Here is a 13,521-nt window from a genome sequence, read left to right as displayed (position 1 = left end):
CAGTGCAAGGACACACCTATGAAGAGACATACGTTTCTGGATCTAGCTCTGATGGAAAGTTCAGTCACATCAGTTATTACCCTGCAGTTCTCCACAGCTCCTCTGCCAAAGGTTAATTGGCTATTGCATCTACTGGAGAAAGTGCCTCCTACATGCGCAACTTGCTGGATTGAAATGGGCTAAGGAGTCTGCAAGAGGTGATGAGCAGGTAAAAGCTGATCAGTTAATTGTGATCTCTCCTATCAGCAAAGCTGTTTCCAGATTGCATGTCTATACAGCCAGGTTGAAACAACCTCAGCCTACCCCACCCATGCATTACGCTCATAGGGAAGGGCCAGTTTCAGGCTCAAAAATCATTCGGTTACTTATGCAAGCAGAGCAAGGCAACTATATTGCTTCAGCCTGAAAGTGGCCCAGAGGGAATGGAGTACATGAGCCTGATCACATAGATAAAACTTTAATTCAAAATACAAGTCTGCATAAACAGCATCACAACAGGCCATTTCCCCACATAAATAAAGCCCCCAAAGCTGCTAACCTTTCAAATTAACATTGCTTATGTACCACAGCCTTACAAACTACAGTTCAGGAGTTATTACTCTAAAACTAAAGGTAGAGCTGAAAGAAAGAGTATCCCACTACCTTCTCAATGCTAATATTAGTACTTGCGAGGCATGCGGTCAACTGGGACTCAATCTGAATTATCTTTCAAGCCCATGCTCCAGCTGACCCTACAGCCCTACGAGTAATCATGCCAGCATACATGAAGAAGTGTGCACGCTGAAGGACCAGTTCTTTTGGCAGCCAGTCTTTCAACACGATACACACCCTTAGGTACAAGAATGAATTCAGATGTCTAGAGAATGGCATAACAAATACTTTACAGACATATGTGCAGAAAAGATAGCACATGGATAAGGAAAGCATTCTAAAGTAAATGTTAACTGCAGGCATTTCTTAGTGGTAAAGGCACACAAAGCAGAGAACACCATTTGATTTCTTGAACCCACCTTGAATTTTTTAGCACAGGTAGTTTAAAAAAAGGTTTTTAAAATTGTGAACTAAAAGTCATTAAAATAACAGAGAACATAATAAAGTATACAAAATAAAAGTGTAATGAATACATAGAGATACCTAATCATAGGAAATAATGAAATATAAGAACTGATTTTTATTAAGAAGCTGAAGCCTATAGAATGAAAGTCAGTGCAATAACCAGAATTAAATGCACTAGTCATCAGCAAATGTTTCTATTTCTGTAGCTGAGCATTAAATGACTTTGCACCTTGGACCTCTACTTAGACTACACTTACCAATTCATCTCAAACAGTTGACATTTGAACAGCCATCAAAAAGCAACTATAAAAGCACTTTTATTTCTCCCTCCATATTCCAGCTGAGGGATTTTGAAGCTACATGAACCAAAATTGTTTGGGAGTCTGTAACTGTTTTATGCTGAGAGCCTTATAAACTCCTAGGTCTGGGGAGATAAGTTCTCTCCTAGTAGGGCTGGAAATCCAGATTTAGGGAAAAAACCTTTTATATGCAATGCTTCGGTATGCATATACCTTCACAGACAGCATGATGCTCCAAGTTAAGTTATTTGCTGTAAATCTATTGCAATTTACTACTGGGTAAATTTGTATGTGTTTTATCCAGACTGACACACTGATAGTAATTGCTCCACGCTAAGAAAACGTATCTGTGCATGCATGCGGTTCAGCCAGTTAGCCTTCTCATTTAAGGGCATATCCTTGAAAAAATGAATTTGTAATCTTAAAATATTTGTAACTTACTTCACATTTTTATATAAGAAGCTGAACAAGCTAGCAAGTCAGGATCAGTCAGTGGTTACGCAAAGAAAAAAAAAAAAGAGTAAAGGAAAACATCCCTGTTTCTTAATACACTGCACTTTAAAAGTTGGTGCTTGAAAGTAGGAAGTCCTCAACGGAAACAGGGAAGTCAATCTCCAACTGGGAAGCAACATGCCGTTGCGGTAGTGAACTCGGCACGTGCAGCCATAACGTGTCCCTGACCCCCGGGTAAGAAGTGACAGAGAACATCGCTGCTCCGCGCAGACGTTTCTGAGGCGAGCCGCCCGGGAAGGCGACACCCTCAGGGGCCCGTCGCCCGGGCAGAGCGGCCAAAGCAGGGCGAGAGCAAGTTCCCGCTGGAAAGAGAGGGGAGCGCTGAGACAGCGGGACCCAGGAGCCCAAGGCCATCACCGAGCAAGGCTCCGGACCACCTGGAGCAAGCGGGCCGGCCGGCCCCGCTCCCCCGGGGCAGAGGGATCGCCACCCGCCCGGGACTGAGCGTGAGGCCCCTGGGACGGCGGGAGCCACCTAGGGCTCCCGAGACCCTACCGGCGACGCCGGCTCCGGAGCCACCGGGCAACTCCCCACGAGGGGGCAACGACCGCTCCCGCCCAACGACCCCGCCCCGGAGCCGCCCCCTCCCCCCGCGCCGGCCGCCAACAATAACAACGCCGCTCGCCCCCACCGATAAATCTCCCCGCAGGGCCACCCCATTGGCTGATCCCGCCGCCTCCTCCTTCCCCATTGGCCACCCGAGCACTCACACCGCCCCGAGTCCCCTCCCCACCCCCACCCTGCGCCTCAACCGGTCTCCCGGCTCCTCGCCCGCCCGGCCCGCCGCTGCCCCTCACCGTGTAGTAGGAGAGGAGCCCGGCGTTATAGTCCAGCACGAACCAGCGGTACTGCCAGCCCTTCATGACATTGGTCCATTTGCTCAGCGGGCCCTCCATGATAGACGCCATCTTAGGCACCGAACCGGCACCACCACACACACACACCGCCCGTTCGGTGAGGGGCGCAGGGGAGAGACACGGCGGCCGCCAGGAGGGAAGGGGGCGGGGCACGCAGCGAGGGGGCGGGGCCAGGAGCCACACTTCCCCGGAGGGCGGGCGGGGAAGGGGCGTGGTTTGCGCGCGCAGCGGGGACGCGCGTCGGCTGGGGGAGGGGCAGGCAGCTCAACGGCTGGAGAGGAGGCGGGGCGCGGCGAGGCGACGGAAAGGCGGGCGAGGGCGAGGGCGAGGGCGAGGGCGAGGGCGAGGGCGAGGGCGAGGGCGAGGGCGAGGGCGAGGGCGAGGGCGAGGGCGAGGGCGAGGGCGAGGGGAGCCTGGGTGTCCGGAGGGAGGCGGGGGGCTTGGGTTTGTGGGTGTTAGCCGAGCGATCTGGTCCCTGAAGTGGCGGGGCTTCCCCTCACGGCTCAGGGGAGGCAGAGGGCGAGGCGTGAGGGAGGGCTGCGCGGTGGCAGTGGTGGGGTGAGGGCACGACGCCCTGGTGCTTCGGTTGCGTGAGGGCGTTATCCTGTCCCCTAAAATACTTGGCACCACGGCACCATTTCATTTCTCTCGCTGTTGTGCTTGTCCGTTTGCCAGTCCAAAGCGCCTGTTGGGCTTACCAGTCGAGTCCAAGGGCCTGGGTCTGCTCCTGAAGGGGCTATATGGCCAGGGTCCAGGGTGTATAAAAACATTCAGGAATTGAGATAACCTTTTAAGGGTAAGGCTTATTTAAATGGACACAGCTTTCCTGTGGTCTGATCCAAGAATGTGGAATGAATTCCCCAGGAGCTATGGACAATTGCAAATCTGTTGTTCAGTGCAAGGCATGTTCTTTGGCACTGATCTTCTCTGACATAAGTATGTAACTTCAGTTGTACTTTAACATAAAAACTTCAAAAGACCCATAGAGAAGAAACTTGTGTTTCTTGCTAGGAATCAACAATATAGCAGCAGAAATAGTGCTTTTACTATGATGTTTGTGTTTGTCGTGCAATCTTTACACAGAATTCATTAAATCACTTTTCCATTTTTTTAACCAAATATAAAACCAGTTTTTTCTTTTTATGATTTTAATATAAAAATCCCTTTATAGTGGGCTGAGATAGGTCTAGTGTCTTAAAGCATTGCAACTTTATACTAAGTTAAGCTAATTTTAATAGAAAAATCACCCCAGTTGTCCCTCTGCCTTAGAGGCAGAGCTTCTGTGTTTGATTTTAGAAAATAAGAAATACTTCCATATTTCTAATTCGTCTTCCCACTTCACGTGTCACATTGCTTACTAGTTTGTTACCAAGTGGAATTTATAGCGTTGACTTTATAATACCCCTTGGAGTCACCTGGTGCTGTGTTTATGCATGGTGTTACCAGTTTAATCTAGCTAATGCACAATTCAGTCTTGAAACCCAGCTTGTTAATTTTGATAACATTCTTTTTCAAGCTGCATATGACCTTAGTAGTCTGTTTTCTTCTTTAGTTTCACTGACTAAACAAAGTGTGGCTGCCTAGAGATTATACCCAGGCAAGCAAAACAAAAAACATCAGATGGTGCCAGAACATTACTAGTACTACCATTTAAAGCTGTAGTTGGACTGGAGCTTTATTATCCCAGATCACTACTTTGACTGTATTATACCACAAGAGTTGAAACAATGCAAAGAGCTTGTGCAAAAAACCTCTTGGCTTAACCGTGAAAGAGCTGTCTGTAGGCAGAGCATTCTCAATGAGAAATTCTCAACAGAAGAGGTTTCTATTTACCTTGGTTTGCCAGGGGCTGAATTTGCTGAACTTCGGCATACACTGAATATCTTACTAGTTCTTTGTTCTCTTTGAATTTTTTGAGGGGACATGTGCCAAAGACTTGTCTCCACTAGAAAAAGCATGTATTTTAGCTAGCTCAATTTAGCAAAATCTTAAAACCCTAGACTAAATGGAAATGTTGTGTTAGCAGGTGTTAAAGGGGAATTCATCTCGAGGTTTCTTTTAGAAATGTAGTGTGGATATTCTCTTTAGGTAATTTGGCAGAGATCAGAGAATCATTGTTTTTCAAACAAACCCACACAAATTGAAATAAATACATATGGAATTATAGTCTGTTATCAGCATTCAGGATACAATATCATATAGTTTTATGTACTTTCTTGACATGCCAGGGTGATGTGTCTTCTTTGTATGTGTATATCCGATTACTCCAGTATCTATTGAACATGGTTCATGAGGGCATTGTTGAAAGGATTAAGCTTAATTAGCTAGATCCTTCTGATAAAGATTTTAGGTGCCCATTGAAATTGTTTTAAAAGATCAGCGCAAACATTTTAGTTCAACAAACTGATCAACAACAATCAGCCACAACTGTGATATAACCTACCTTTATATACTTTGTATATTACATCATCAGCTTCAATGATTTTGAATAAAAAATTACTTGAAATAGAAGTTAGTAAGTTACTTGCTTAATAGAAGAATTCAGTTTGCTTTAACATGTTCCGTCTGTATCCAATTTGGAACAGTTACAAAGAGCTGTTATTTTCTGTAATTATAGACAGTTTTATTGTGATGTTCTCCTTATTTTACACAACTTAAATTAGACTAGTATGTCACCCTCTTTAACTAGAGTACTTACTGTCATCTGAGAGAATTACGTACTACAGAGATCAACAGAACTGGGCGGAAAGCAGCAGCTGGTACCTTGCACTGCCTTTGTTTTATACACTGCTCTATCAGCTGAAAATCTTGTCCAGCATCATTCTCTTGCCACACAGAGGCCTCAGTTAAGTTATCTTGCTGTAGTGTCCCAGCCACACACAGATTTCCTAACCAGCCACAGTGTTTAGCCCATAAAGTGGCCTCTGGAGTACTCAGACTGTCCCAGCAGGAATGTAGGGGGAAACCTCAGATATGCCCAGTCCTTACTGTGTTTACCAGGACATCCCAACTTGCACCCTACTTTTTAAAATTTCTTCTATGTTCTTTTCCTTTGTGCAAGCTTGTCCAATAAATTACATCTGGGGTTTTTTGGCCATTACAATTTAAAACTGTATGATTTCTAGCCAAGAGGAAAGTACTGCCGATTTAGAGTAAATACCAAAATAGAGTAAATGAGAAGCAGGAGTATACTGAAAGTCTGATTCTTTAAGAGGAAAATGGTTTTCTGTTGTCAATTTTCCTGAAGTTGTAGCAGAACTAACTTTGAAGAACCTCAGTGATGAAGTTGTGTGGCTTGTGGGTTTCCTTAAGGGTGTCTGGGAGTGTGACTGGCAGCAGTGAAAGTAGCTTTAGCTTCTCCCAGCAGCTGCAATTGCTTGGTGTTCTGTGGAACATAAGGAAGCCATTTGAGAAGAGAACAAATGTCATTTTGTTTCCTTTTCTTTTCCCACTTCAGAAATGGGCTGGTAGTTTCATTTTGTATTTTTTGTCCTATCAGGTCACTGTGTCAACTACTGACAACATAATCATCGTAATTAAGAAATTATGTTTTAGCCTGATGGTGGATGATTCTTCTTCTGCTTGTTGGTAGCAAGTAATGTCTTTTATTTGTACCTTCAGGAAAAAATTTCCTCCATTTGATTTTTTATGGGTAACAAATGCTACAATCAAGTAGAAGATGAAGCCTTCTGTGTCATCTTCAGTCTCCTGCTACTGTCCTTTAAAGGTATTTTCTAGTCCCTCTACGCATATGCCAACTACACTAAGAATAGGAACAATGTCAGAGCCTAAATATTTTTTATTTTATTTCTTCAGAATTGTTTGGTTTAGGGTGTTAAGGAGAGGAAGATAGATGGAAGAGAATCACCTTTGCCCTACAAGCAGTCATTCTTAAAAGAGGATAATTAAATCAAGTGTGCCAATAAGTGCCATAGTAAGTAGGTTTTCTGAATAGATTTATTATACTGTCACTGTTTTTAATACAAATGTTTATGAAAAAAATCAGCAATACAGTGGAACGAAGACAGTAGTTGGTTCTGTGTCTTTCTGAGGCAAACAAATAATTCTGTCTTGGGCCTTTCTTGCCAATTCCTATATGATCCCAGCAAATAAAAGCCATTAGCAATACATTTTCCCAGTCCTGTCCATTTTAATCTAGTTTTTCTCTGATCTTAATGAATTGTCATAAATTCCTCTAGGACAGGGATGAGGAACCTCGTTGAGGGCTAAGCAGACCTTTCTGAGTCTTCTAAATTACTCCATATTAGGATACACCAGAAAAAATCAAATTACCACAGGCTGTATGGATTTAAAGTCCTCAGGCCTCAGAGTCCCTGTTCTGTTTCTACTTATAGCTTATGGCTGTGTTTGGACTAGGTTTCACAAGAGAAGGGACTTTTCTTTCTGAACATTATAAAGATCCACCTTATTATTGTCCAGATTCTCATCCTCTGATGGCACGTTTAGAGCTGGACTGGTAGAGTATTATGAGATTTGAGCCATTTCCCCAAAACACATGGAATGTGTTCAGCCAAAATGTGGTACCATTTAAGAAAGGGCTGAAGAATCTCTCTTGCATTTAAAATAGATAAAGACAATTCTGAAGCTAAGATTTATTTTATCTGTAGTTATTTAATCCTCCCTAGTAGTGCTGTATGGGTAGGCTGCTGCGGGATGATGCAGCAAAGACGCAGCTGACTCACCTAACTGGCACCGATACTTTACAGGACTAGGAAAAGTCTGACAGATGTTGCAATGTGTGTTAAAAACAGGATGCGAAGGTATTCAGTTAAGCAATTCAAGTGACTCACTTACTGACCAAATCCTGTTAAAGGTCTACAGAGAAATACATTTTAAGGGCATTGTAAATTTGAGTAGCTTTGTAACAATAACATAACTTAAATTTTGGTGTGGTCTCATAAAAGAATTAAATTCGGGTTACAGTTTTACAGGACAGTTTGACATAATGACATCTGGGAGTTGCAAGAGATGTAAACTGACATTTTAGGACTCAACATTTCTTCAAGAAGTACGTTTCTGAACTTGCTGAGGTGCTTTGCCATTTAGAAATGTGGGTATGTTCTGTACTCCCTTTACACAGAGGGCAGAGAATTCCTCCCACATATCCTGGTCACACTTGAGATCTTGTGGTGTTCAGAGATGAAGGCATTAACAGCAATACAAATTTAACAGGAAAAGCACCTTCTAACAAAATCTGTAACTTAAATATACTACAAATCTAGTCCAAAAGAATTAAAAGATGTGCCTAGCCTTTATACCGAAGAAGCAGTTATATGAGCTTTTTTCCATCTGCACATAGGCTGAGCTCTGGTAATCAGAAAATCAATCTAGCAACTAGAAAAATGCTGGAATGAATTTTGCAGAGTGAATGATTCACTGTAATCTTAGTATTATTTTATTATAAAACTTAAACATCATAATTTAGTCTTGAGAACAACAGGCCTGATGTCTGCTGAGTACAAGAGTTTAGCGTTCATAGCATGCTGAATCACATTTTATACTCCTAATGCATTGCTTAGATGGGTAACGTCTCATCATTTGATTTAAGCATCTTATCATCCTGTGGGCAGAATTTATTTAAAATTTAATGCAGAAGTCCATGCTATTTTCTCAACCACAAATAAGTGATTTCTACTTTAGTCTCCATAGAGACTTTGAAAAGATATAGAGGAATGCTGCTCAACTGGAATGTTTACTTCACTGCAGCTGTGGTACAAAAAGGCAAGTAGGTATAATCTCTTTTCCCAAAACTTTCCCACCATCACCTCTTTTCATAGTGTTTGGCCTATTAATATGTTTCAAATAAGGTTACTTGTTCTTTGCAGTCAATTTGTTTTGCAAGAATGCAATAGATACATTGTCTTCTCACAAAATTTAGGCTATTTACAGTAGAGTTTGATGTGTAGCAAATTGAGCAAGGGAAAAGGTAACTGATTTAATATTTTAAAGAGTATTGTCCCTAATCATAAGGATTATATGCTATGTTTATTTTCAGTAAGAAGTGTTTATTTTTTCTTTATACACTATATTTATTTGATATTAATAGATACAGCAGTATCAAAGCTAGTATTTAAAGCTAGTGTGTACACATACACAAGTAGGTTCCAAATATATGCATATTATCAGGCTGTTATGAACAGTATCCATGCTGTCTGGCACAAAGTCTTATTAAAATCTGGAGGAAAAATATCTTTTTCCTTCTCTTTGTTTTTTGTCCAGGTAAATAGCAGAAATACTGTATTAGACTTAAGCATAAATCTTGACTCTGGTAACTTGTAGGGTACTAGATGGGAAGTCTAAGGAGATGAAAGGGAGGATAAAAGTAAAGGCAAGGAGTCCTAGAGCTGAGCAATCAATCATAAAACACAAGCATATAGAATGAGCACTATCCCATGAGTGCTTCTATTACTCATTTTATTTCCATAGCTAGAAGTATTAAAGGGGTATCTGTTAAAACTAAGTTTCAGTTGTATCAATTTAGAATCAGTTTCCAGCTCCTTCTGCATTTCATTCTGGGATTTAAGGCCAAATCATTTTACTTTAGATCTAGAATCACTCCCAGTGATTTGTACATAGGAGGAGCCCTATATACAGTATAATCCCTCATCTAATACTGCCCTGATTTTGGGATGCCAAAAAGATCTTTCTTTAGGGTTACTCTTTCTTGTATAAGAATGGGAGACAAAGGGAGCAAGGTTTATCCTACCAAAAATTGGAGAAGTCTTTTTCTTCTCATCTGAGAATTAAAATAATCCTTTTTGGTGCCTGCCTGAAGGATTTGCTGCTTCTTTGTACTGATGGAAGTGAAAATGCAGATATTATTTTGTCATCCTACTCAACTCTCTCTCTCTCTCTCTCTCTCTTCCATGAGAAATGGAGAAAGAAGCAGAGAATTTATTTAGTAGAAGAAAAATAAGTAGCCACTAGAATTGGCAGAATAAACTCAAATTGCTCCCCAAAAACCATGATCTGCACTTGGACCTCAATTTAGAGAGCGGATGGCTGTTTTGCTACTTGGACAACTCTCAGGAGCTGACAGGAGACTCTTCCGGCTATGTCTGAACTAGCAGACTCATGTGCAGGATGCAGCCACATCTGATTTCCAGATGAAGTGAGACTTTGGTTCACAGCAGCACCTCCTGCAGCTTCATCAGCTCGGTATCAGCAGAAAGAAAACCCAGGTTCAAAGATCAGGGGAAAGCCCTAGCCCACCCTGGATAGGTTTCCAGCCTTAGCAGTGTGAAGACAAAAGCCTGGGACATATTATAGGACACATCATCAGCTGTCTAGACTAAAACCAATTAAACAACTCCAGCTCAGGTGACTTCTGAGCTGTAAATTATTGGAGGTTTGGGAAGTACACCAGGGCAGTCTCACTACATGCTTGTCTACTCCTACCATCTTCCATAGCTACTAGCTATTGCCACTGCTGCAGCCAGGACACTGGGATATTTAGACCTCTGTTCTGACCCACTACCTCTATTCTTATATTATGTTGTTATTTTCACAGAGTTAGCTAAGGGACTCTATAGGTACCCTTTCAAGAAGGGCTTTGGGGTTTTTTTTCCCAGTAAAAGAGTGGAATTTCTGTAGGGATCTTTAATGACGTTGTAGCCTAATTTTACATTGTAGTAGTCGAGCCTTATTTTGCCCATTTTTTAACTTTAGCAGTTTCACTGACTTTTGCTGAAGCTGAAGTTGCTCAGAACTGCTGAAATAAGCCCAAATGTCATGGACTGAAACAAAGGGAATCCTACTCAGCTTGTAGGCAGCAGCACACACAGCGCAGCTCTGTTACTCAGTTTGTAAGCCAAGAACTTGATGAAAATCCAGGCCTTGTTGCATCTGTTTGCTTCCAAGTTTCAGAAGTTCAGTCTTTTATTCGTACTTCCCAGTGCCCTGCTAAACTAATTAATTTGAACAGTAACTGCAATGTAATTTCCAAGCAAATGCTACAATAACATTAATATTAAAATCTGTAAATGCTACTGGAGTTAAATGAATTCTCTGGACAATTGTAAAAAAATTGAGAGTTAAATAATTTGCTTTTCATTGCCCAAGATAATTAATTTTTGAAAATAAACTTGTGAGGAATATACTAACAAGCAAATCTAACTATAAGAATAGTTTGCAGTATACAGTGAAACTTTGGTTTCCATAGCATAAGCTGAAGTTGGTAATGTTTAGGATTTCATAGTTTCTTACAGTTGTGTATTTACTTGAGATATACACAATAGATAGTTTGTTTTAATTTACTGGTCAAGTCTGCAATTTGTAGATTAGCAGCATTAAGTCTTTCGAAATAAGATATGAACAAACTAAAGCATGAGTTAGTCGGGTGTTTCCAGTTCAGACCAAACAGACCAAAAGTTGTTCATACTTGTGTATTCCATTGGTGTTGATGTGGTTACATGTAAATAATCAAGAGCAAAATTTATCCCATTGACTTAAAGATTAAAGCATGTAAATAGCCAAAGTTAAGCTCTGCTATTCATATTGCATAAGAAGAGAGGAGCTTTTCATTAGTATTACACTCTCCAGTTTACACTGACTAGTTCTAATTATGCTGTTTCTAGTATGCCAACTAGAGAAAAGATGCAGCTCTTCTGAATACAGCAAAATCAGTAGTAACTGAACTGTTGGCTTATCAGTCTTTCAGATTTTGTTTTACATATCTGACAATTTTAGACAAAACAAAATCCTACCCACAGTGTTCTCTGATCCAACTATCATTTACATATTGATAACATTAACCTATCTGTCTGTGAACTGTTATGTCTACTTGGCTTTACACTTTTGGATGGGAATTTAATCTGTTAAATATCAGGGGTGATGTCTCCTCTGTTTAATCACTACGGAGTCACTGCATTAAATTTACTCATTTCACTGAATTTCTAAAACATGAGAACAATGTTCTTTTTCTTATAGGTAGTGGACCAATCTTATACCCTGAGTATTGAGTATTTGTCTTGGCTGCAGAGTTAACTCAACTTACAATTTCTCTGTGGTTTTTAGCTTGAAGCCTGTATACCCACAAATCCTTAATTGTAGCATTGTAGTACTTCAAAGATTTCTGGGGATAATCAGTGCAGTGTCAGCTGATGCAGTGACTGTGAGGCATAGGTAACACTCTGCAATGTAACTGATCTTAGAAGTGCTTGACTGACTCAAGTGACGGCTGTCATTTCTGTTCCCAGTAGCAACATGGGCATATTCTGTATGATGAATGCTCAGATGGTGTAATTACTTCTTGGAAATGTTTGATTTTTTTCATGCACAGAGAAACACTGCAGTATGCAATCTGCCATTCTCTGGGTTTTTTGAATGCACTGTGTCAGGATTCCTGATGTTAAGAAATTGAGATAACTAGATACAGAGTCTGGGGAGATGGACAGATTAATAGATATAGATGTACATAGGGGGGTGTGTGTGTCCTCAGAAAAAAAAATCCAGATGGAAAAAACTGGCATATCTGGGAAAATTGAGACATATGGTAGCTTTAAATCAGGTTTACTTTACAGTGAAGGCATTGCCTAAGGCATAATAATGGCAGCAGGAACAATGCCTCCACTTAGGCAAGCCATGGACCAAGTGTTTGGCAGAGGGTCCTGTGGAAAGGCTAGGAAGCATTACAAGCTGGGGAGAACTTTCTGGTAGCTGTTCCTATATCAGATTGTTTAAATGGGAAATCAGTAGACTTCATATTCCAGGCATTTTAAATTATTTATTTGTGCTTAAGCCCTGCCAACCAAAGTGTAATTTAAAAAGAAATTTTGGTCTCTGAACCTTCAGGGTTCACATTTTCAAGCTTTTCTTGGCAACCTTGAAGGCCAGAAAGGTCCTATATTTTGCTGCTTTCTTGTTTGCTTTTTTTAATTAAAGGTCAAATAACCCATGCAAGCTCTTAACTCCAGAGGCTGGAGCTTTATTAAAACAACAAACAAAAAATTGGAAAATATATTATAAAATCTTGGTAGCTGGTAAAACTGAATTTGTTTTCTAGAGCATGCCATATTTGAAAAGAATAAGTAGAAAGGCAGAAAATGAGAGAAGAGCATCTTCCAAGCAGATAGGTCCTGTTTATCTAAAGTGGGACAAGGAGAACTTTTATCCCACTTAACTTTTACTTTTGGATGGCATTTGAATTGACCTTGTGTGTTTGGCAGCTCATCTGTTGAGCCATCTGTTTCAAATTATGCATGCTCAGAGGGCACATTGCATCCAGGGATACAGTTCCCCCAAACACAAGAAATTTGAATTGGATTTGCAGTTTAGCAATCTGTAAACATGGATGTGCAATCATACATCTAAATTCTGTTTATTTTGGAGAAACTGAAGTATTCATACAGCTGGAGAAACCTGAGGAAGGTTGTAAGTGGAAAGCCTTAGGCCATATTCACTGTCCTGTGTCCCTTGTACAGTGCTCAGGCAGTGCAAAATAAGAGAAAACCACCCAAGGTCCCCAGCTAGGAAATTTCTCTTTCAGACTGAAGAGTTCTTAATGGACTAAGAGCTGATATAGTAACCAGTTTTACAGCCTGTTTAAACAGTGTCTTAAAGGGATTGTAGGGTAGAGAAACTGCAATTTGGCTCCCTCCGTTAATGAATCATCTCCGATCCCATTACAGGGCTAGAGATGAACTGGGTAGTGAATCAGAAAGCTGTAACCAACTCTCTGAGAGCCTTTGTTATGCAAGTACATCTTGGCCAGGAAAGAGGATTTGATCCATAAACTTTAATGGTGCATTAGGTAAATTTTTTATTATTTATGGCAT

The 13,521-nt window shown here is 41.0% G+C and overlaps 1 protein-coding gene and 1 long non-coding RNA gene across 3 annotated transcripts in view; one reads left to right on the top strand and one right to left on the bottom strand.

Moving 5' to 3' along the window:
• Positions 1–2,867, bottom strand: part of OSBPL9 (oxysterol binding protein like 9) — a 65,695-nt gene extending 62,828 nt beyond the window's left edge. For both annotated transcript variants that reach the window (XM_075508745.1, XM_075508746.1), the window contains exon 1: positions 2,666–2,867. In XM_075508745.1, the coding sequence (XP_075364860.1) occupies positions 2,666–2,776 (111 nt within the window). In that variant the 5' untranslated portion in view covers positions 2,777–2,867. The remainder of the gene's footprint in view (positions 1–2,665) is intronic.
• On the top strand, positions 2,696–5,481 carry LOC142412872 (uncharacterized). The gene is made up of 3 exons (XR_012776638.1): positions 2,696–2,822; positions 3,737–3,778; positions 5,415–5,481. It is a non-coding gene; the product is annotated as an uncharacterized LOC142412872 (long non-coding RNA).
• Positions 5,482–13,521: the final 8,040 nt, after the last annotated feature.

The sequence above is a fragment of the Mycteria americana genome, chromosome 7, assembly GCF_035582795.1.
Source record: "Mycteria americana isolate JAX WOST 10 ecotype Jacksonville Zoo and Gardens chromosome 7, USCA_MyAme_1.0, whole genome shotgun sequence".
Classification (NCBI taxonomy): domain Eukaryota; kingdom Metazoa; phylum Chordata; class Aves; order Ciconiiformes; family Ciconiidae; genus Mycteria; species Mycteria americana.
This window is presented reverse-complemented; position numbering and strand designations above follow the sequence as displayed.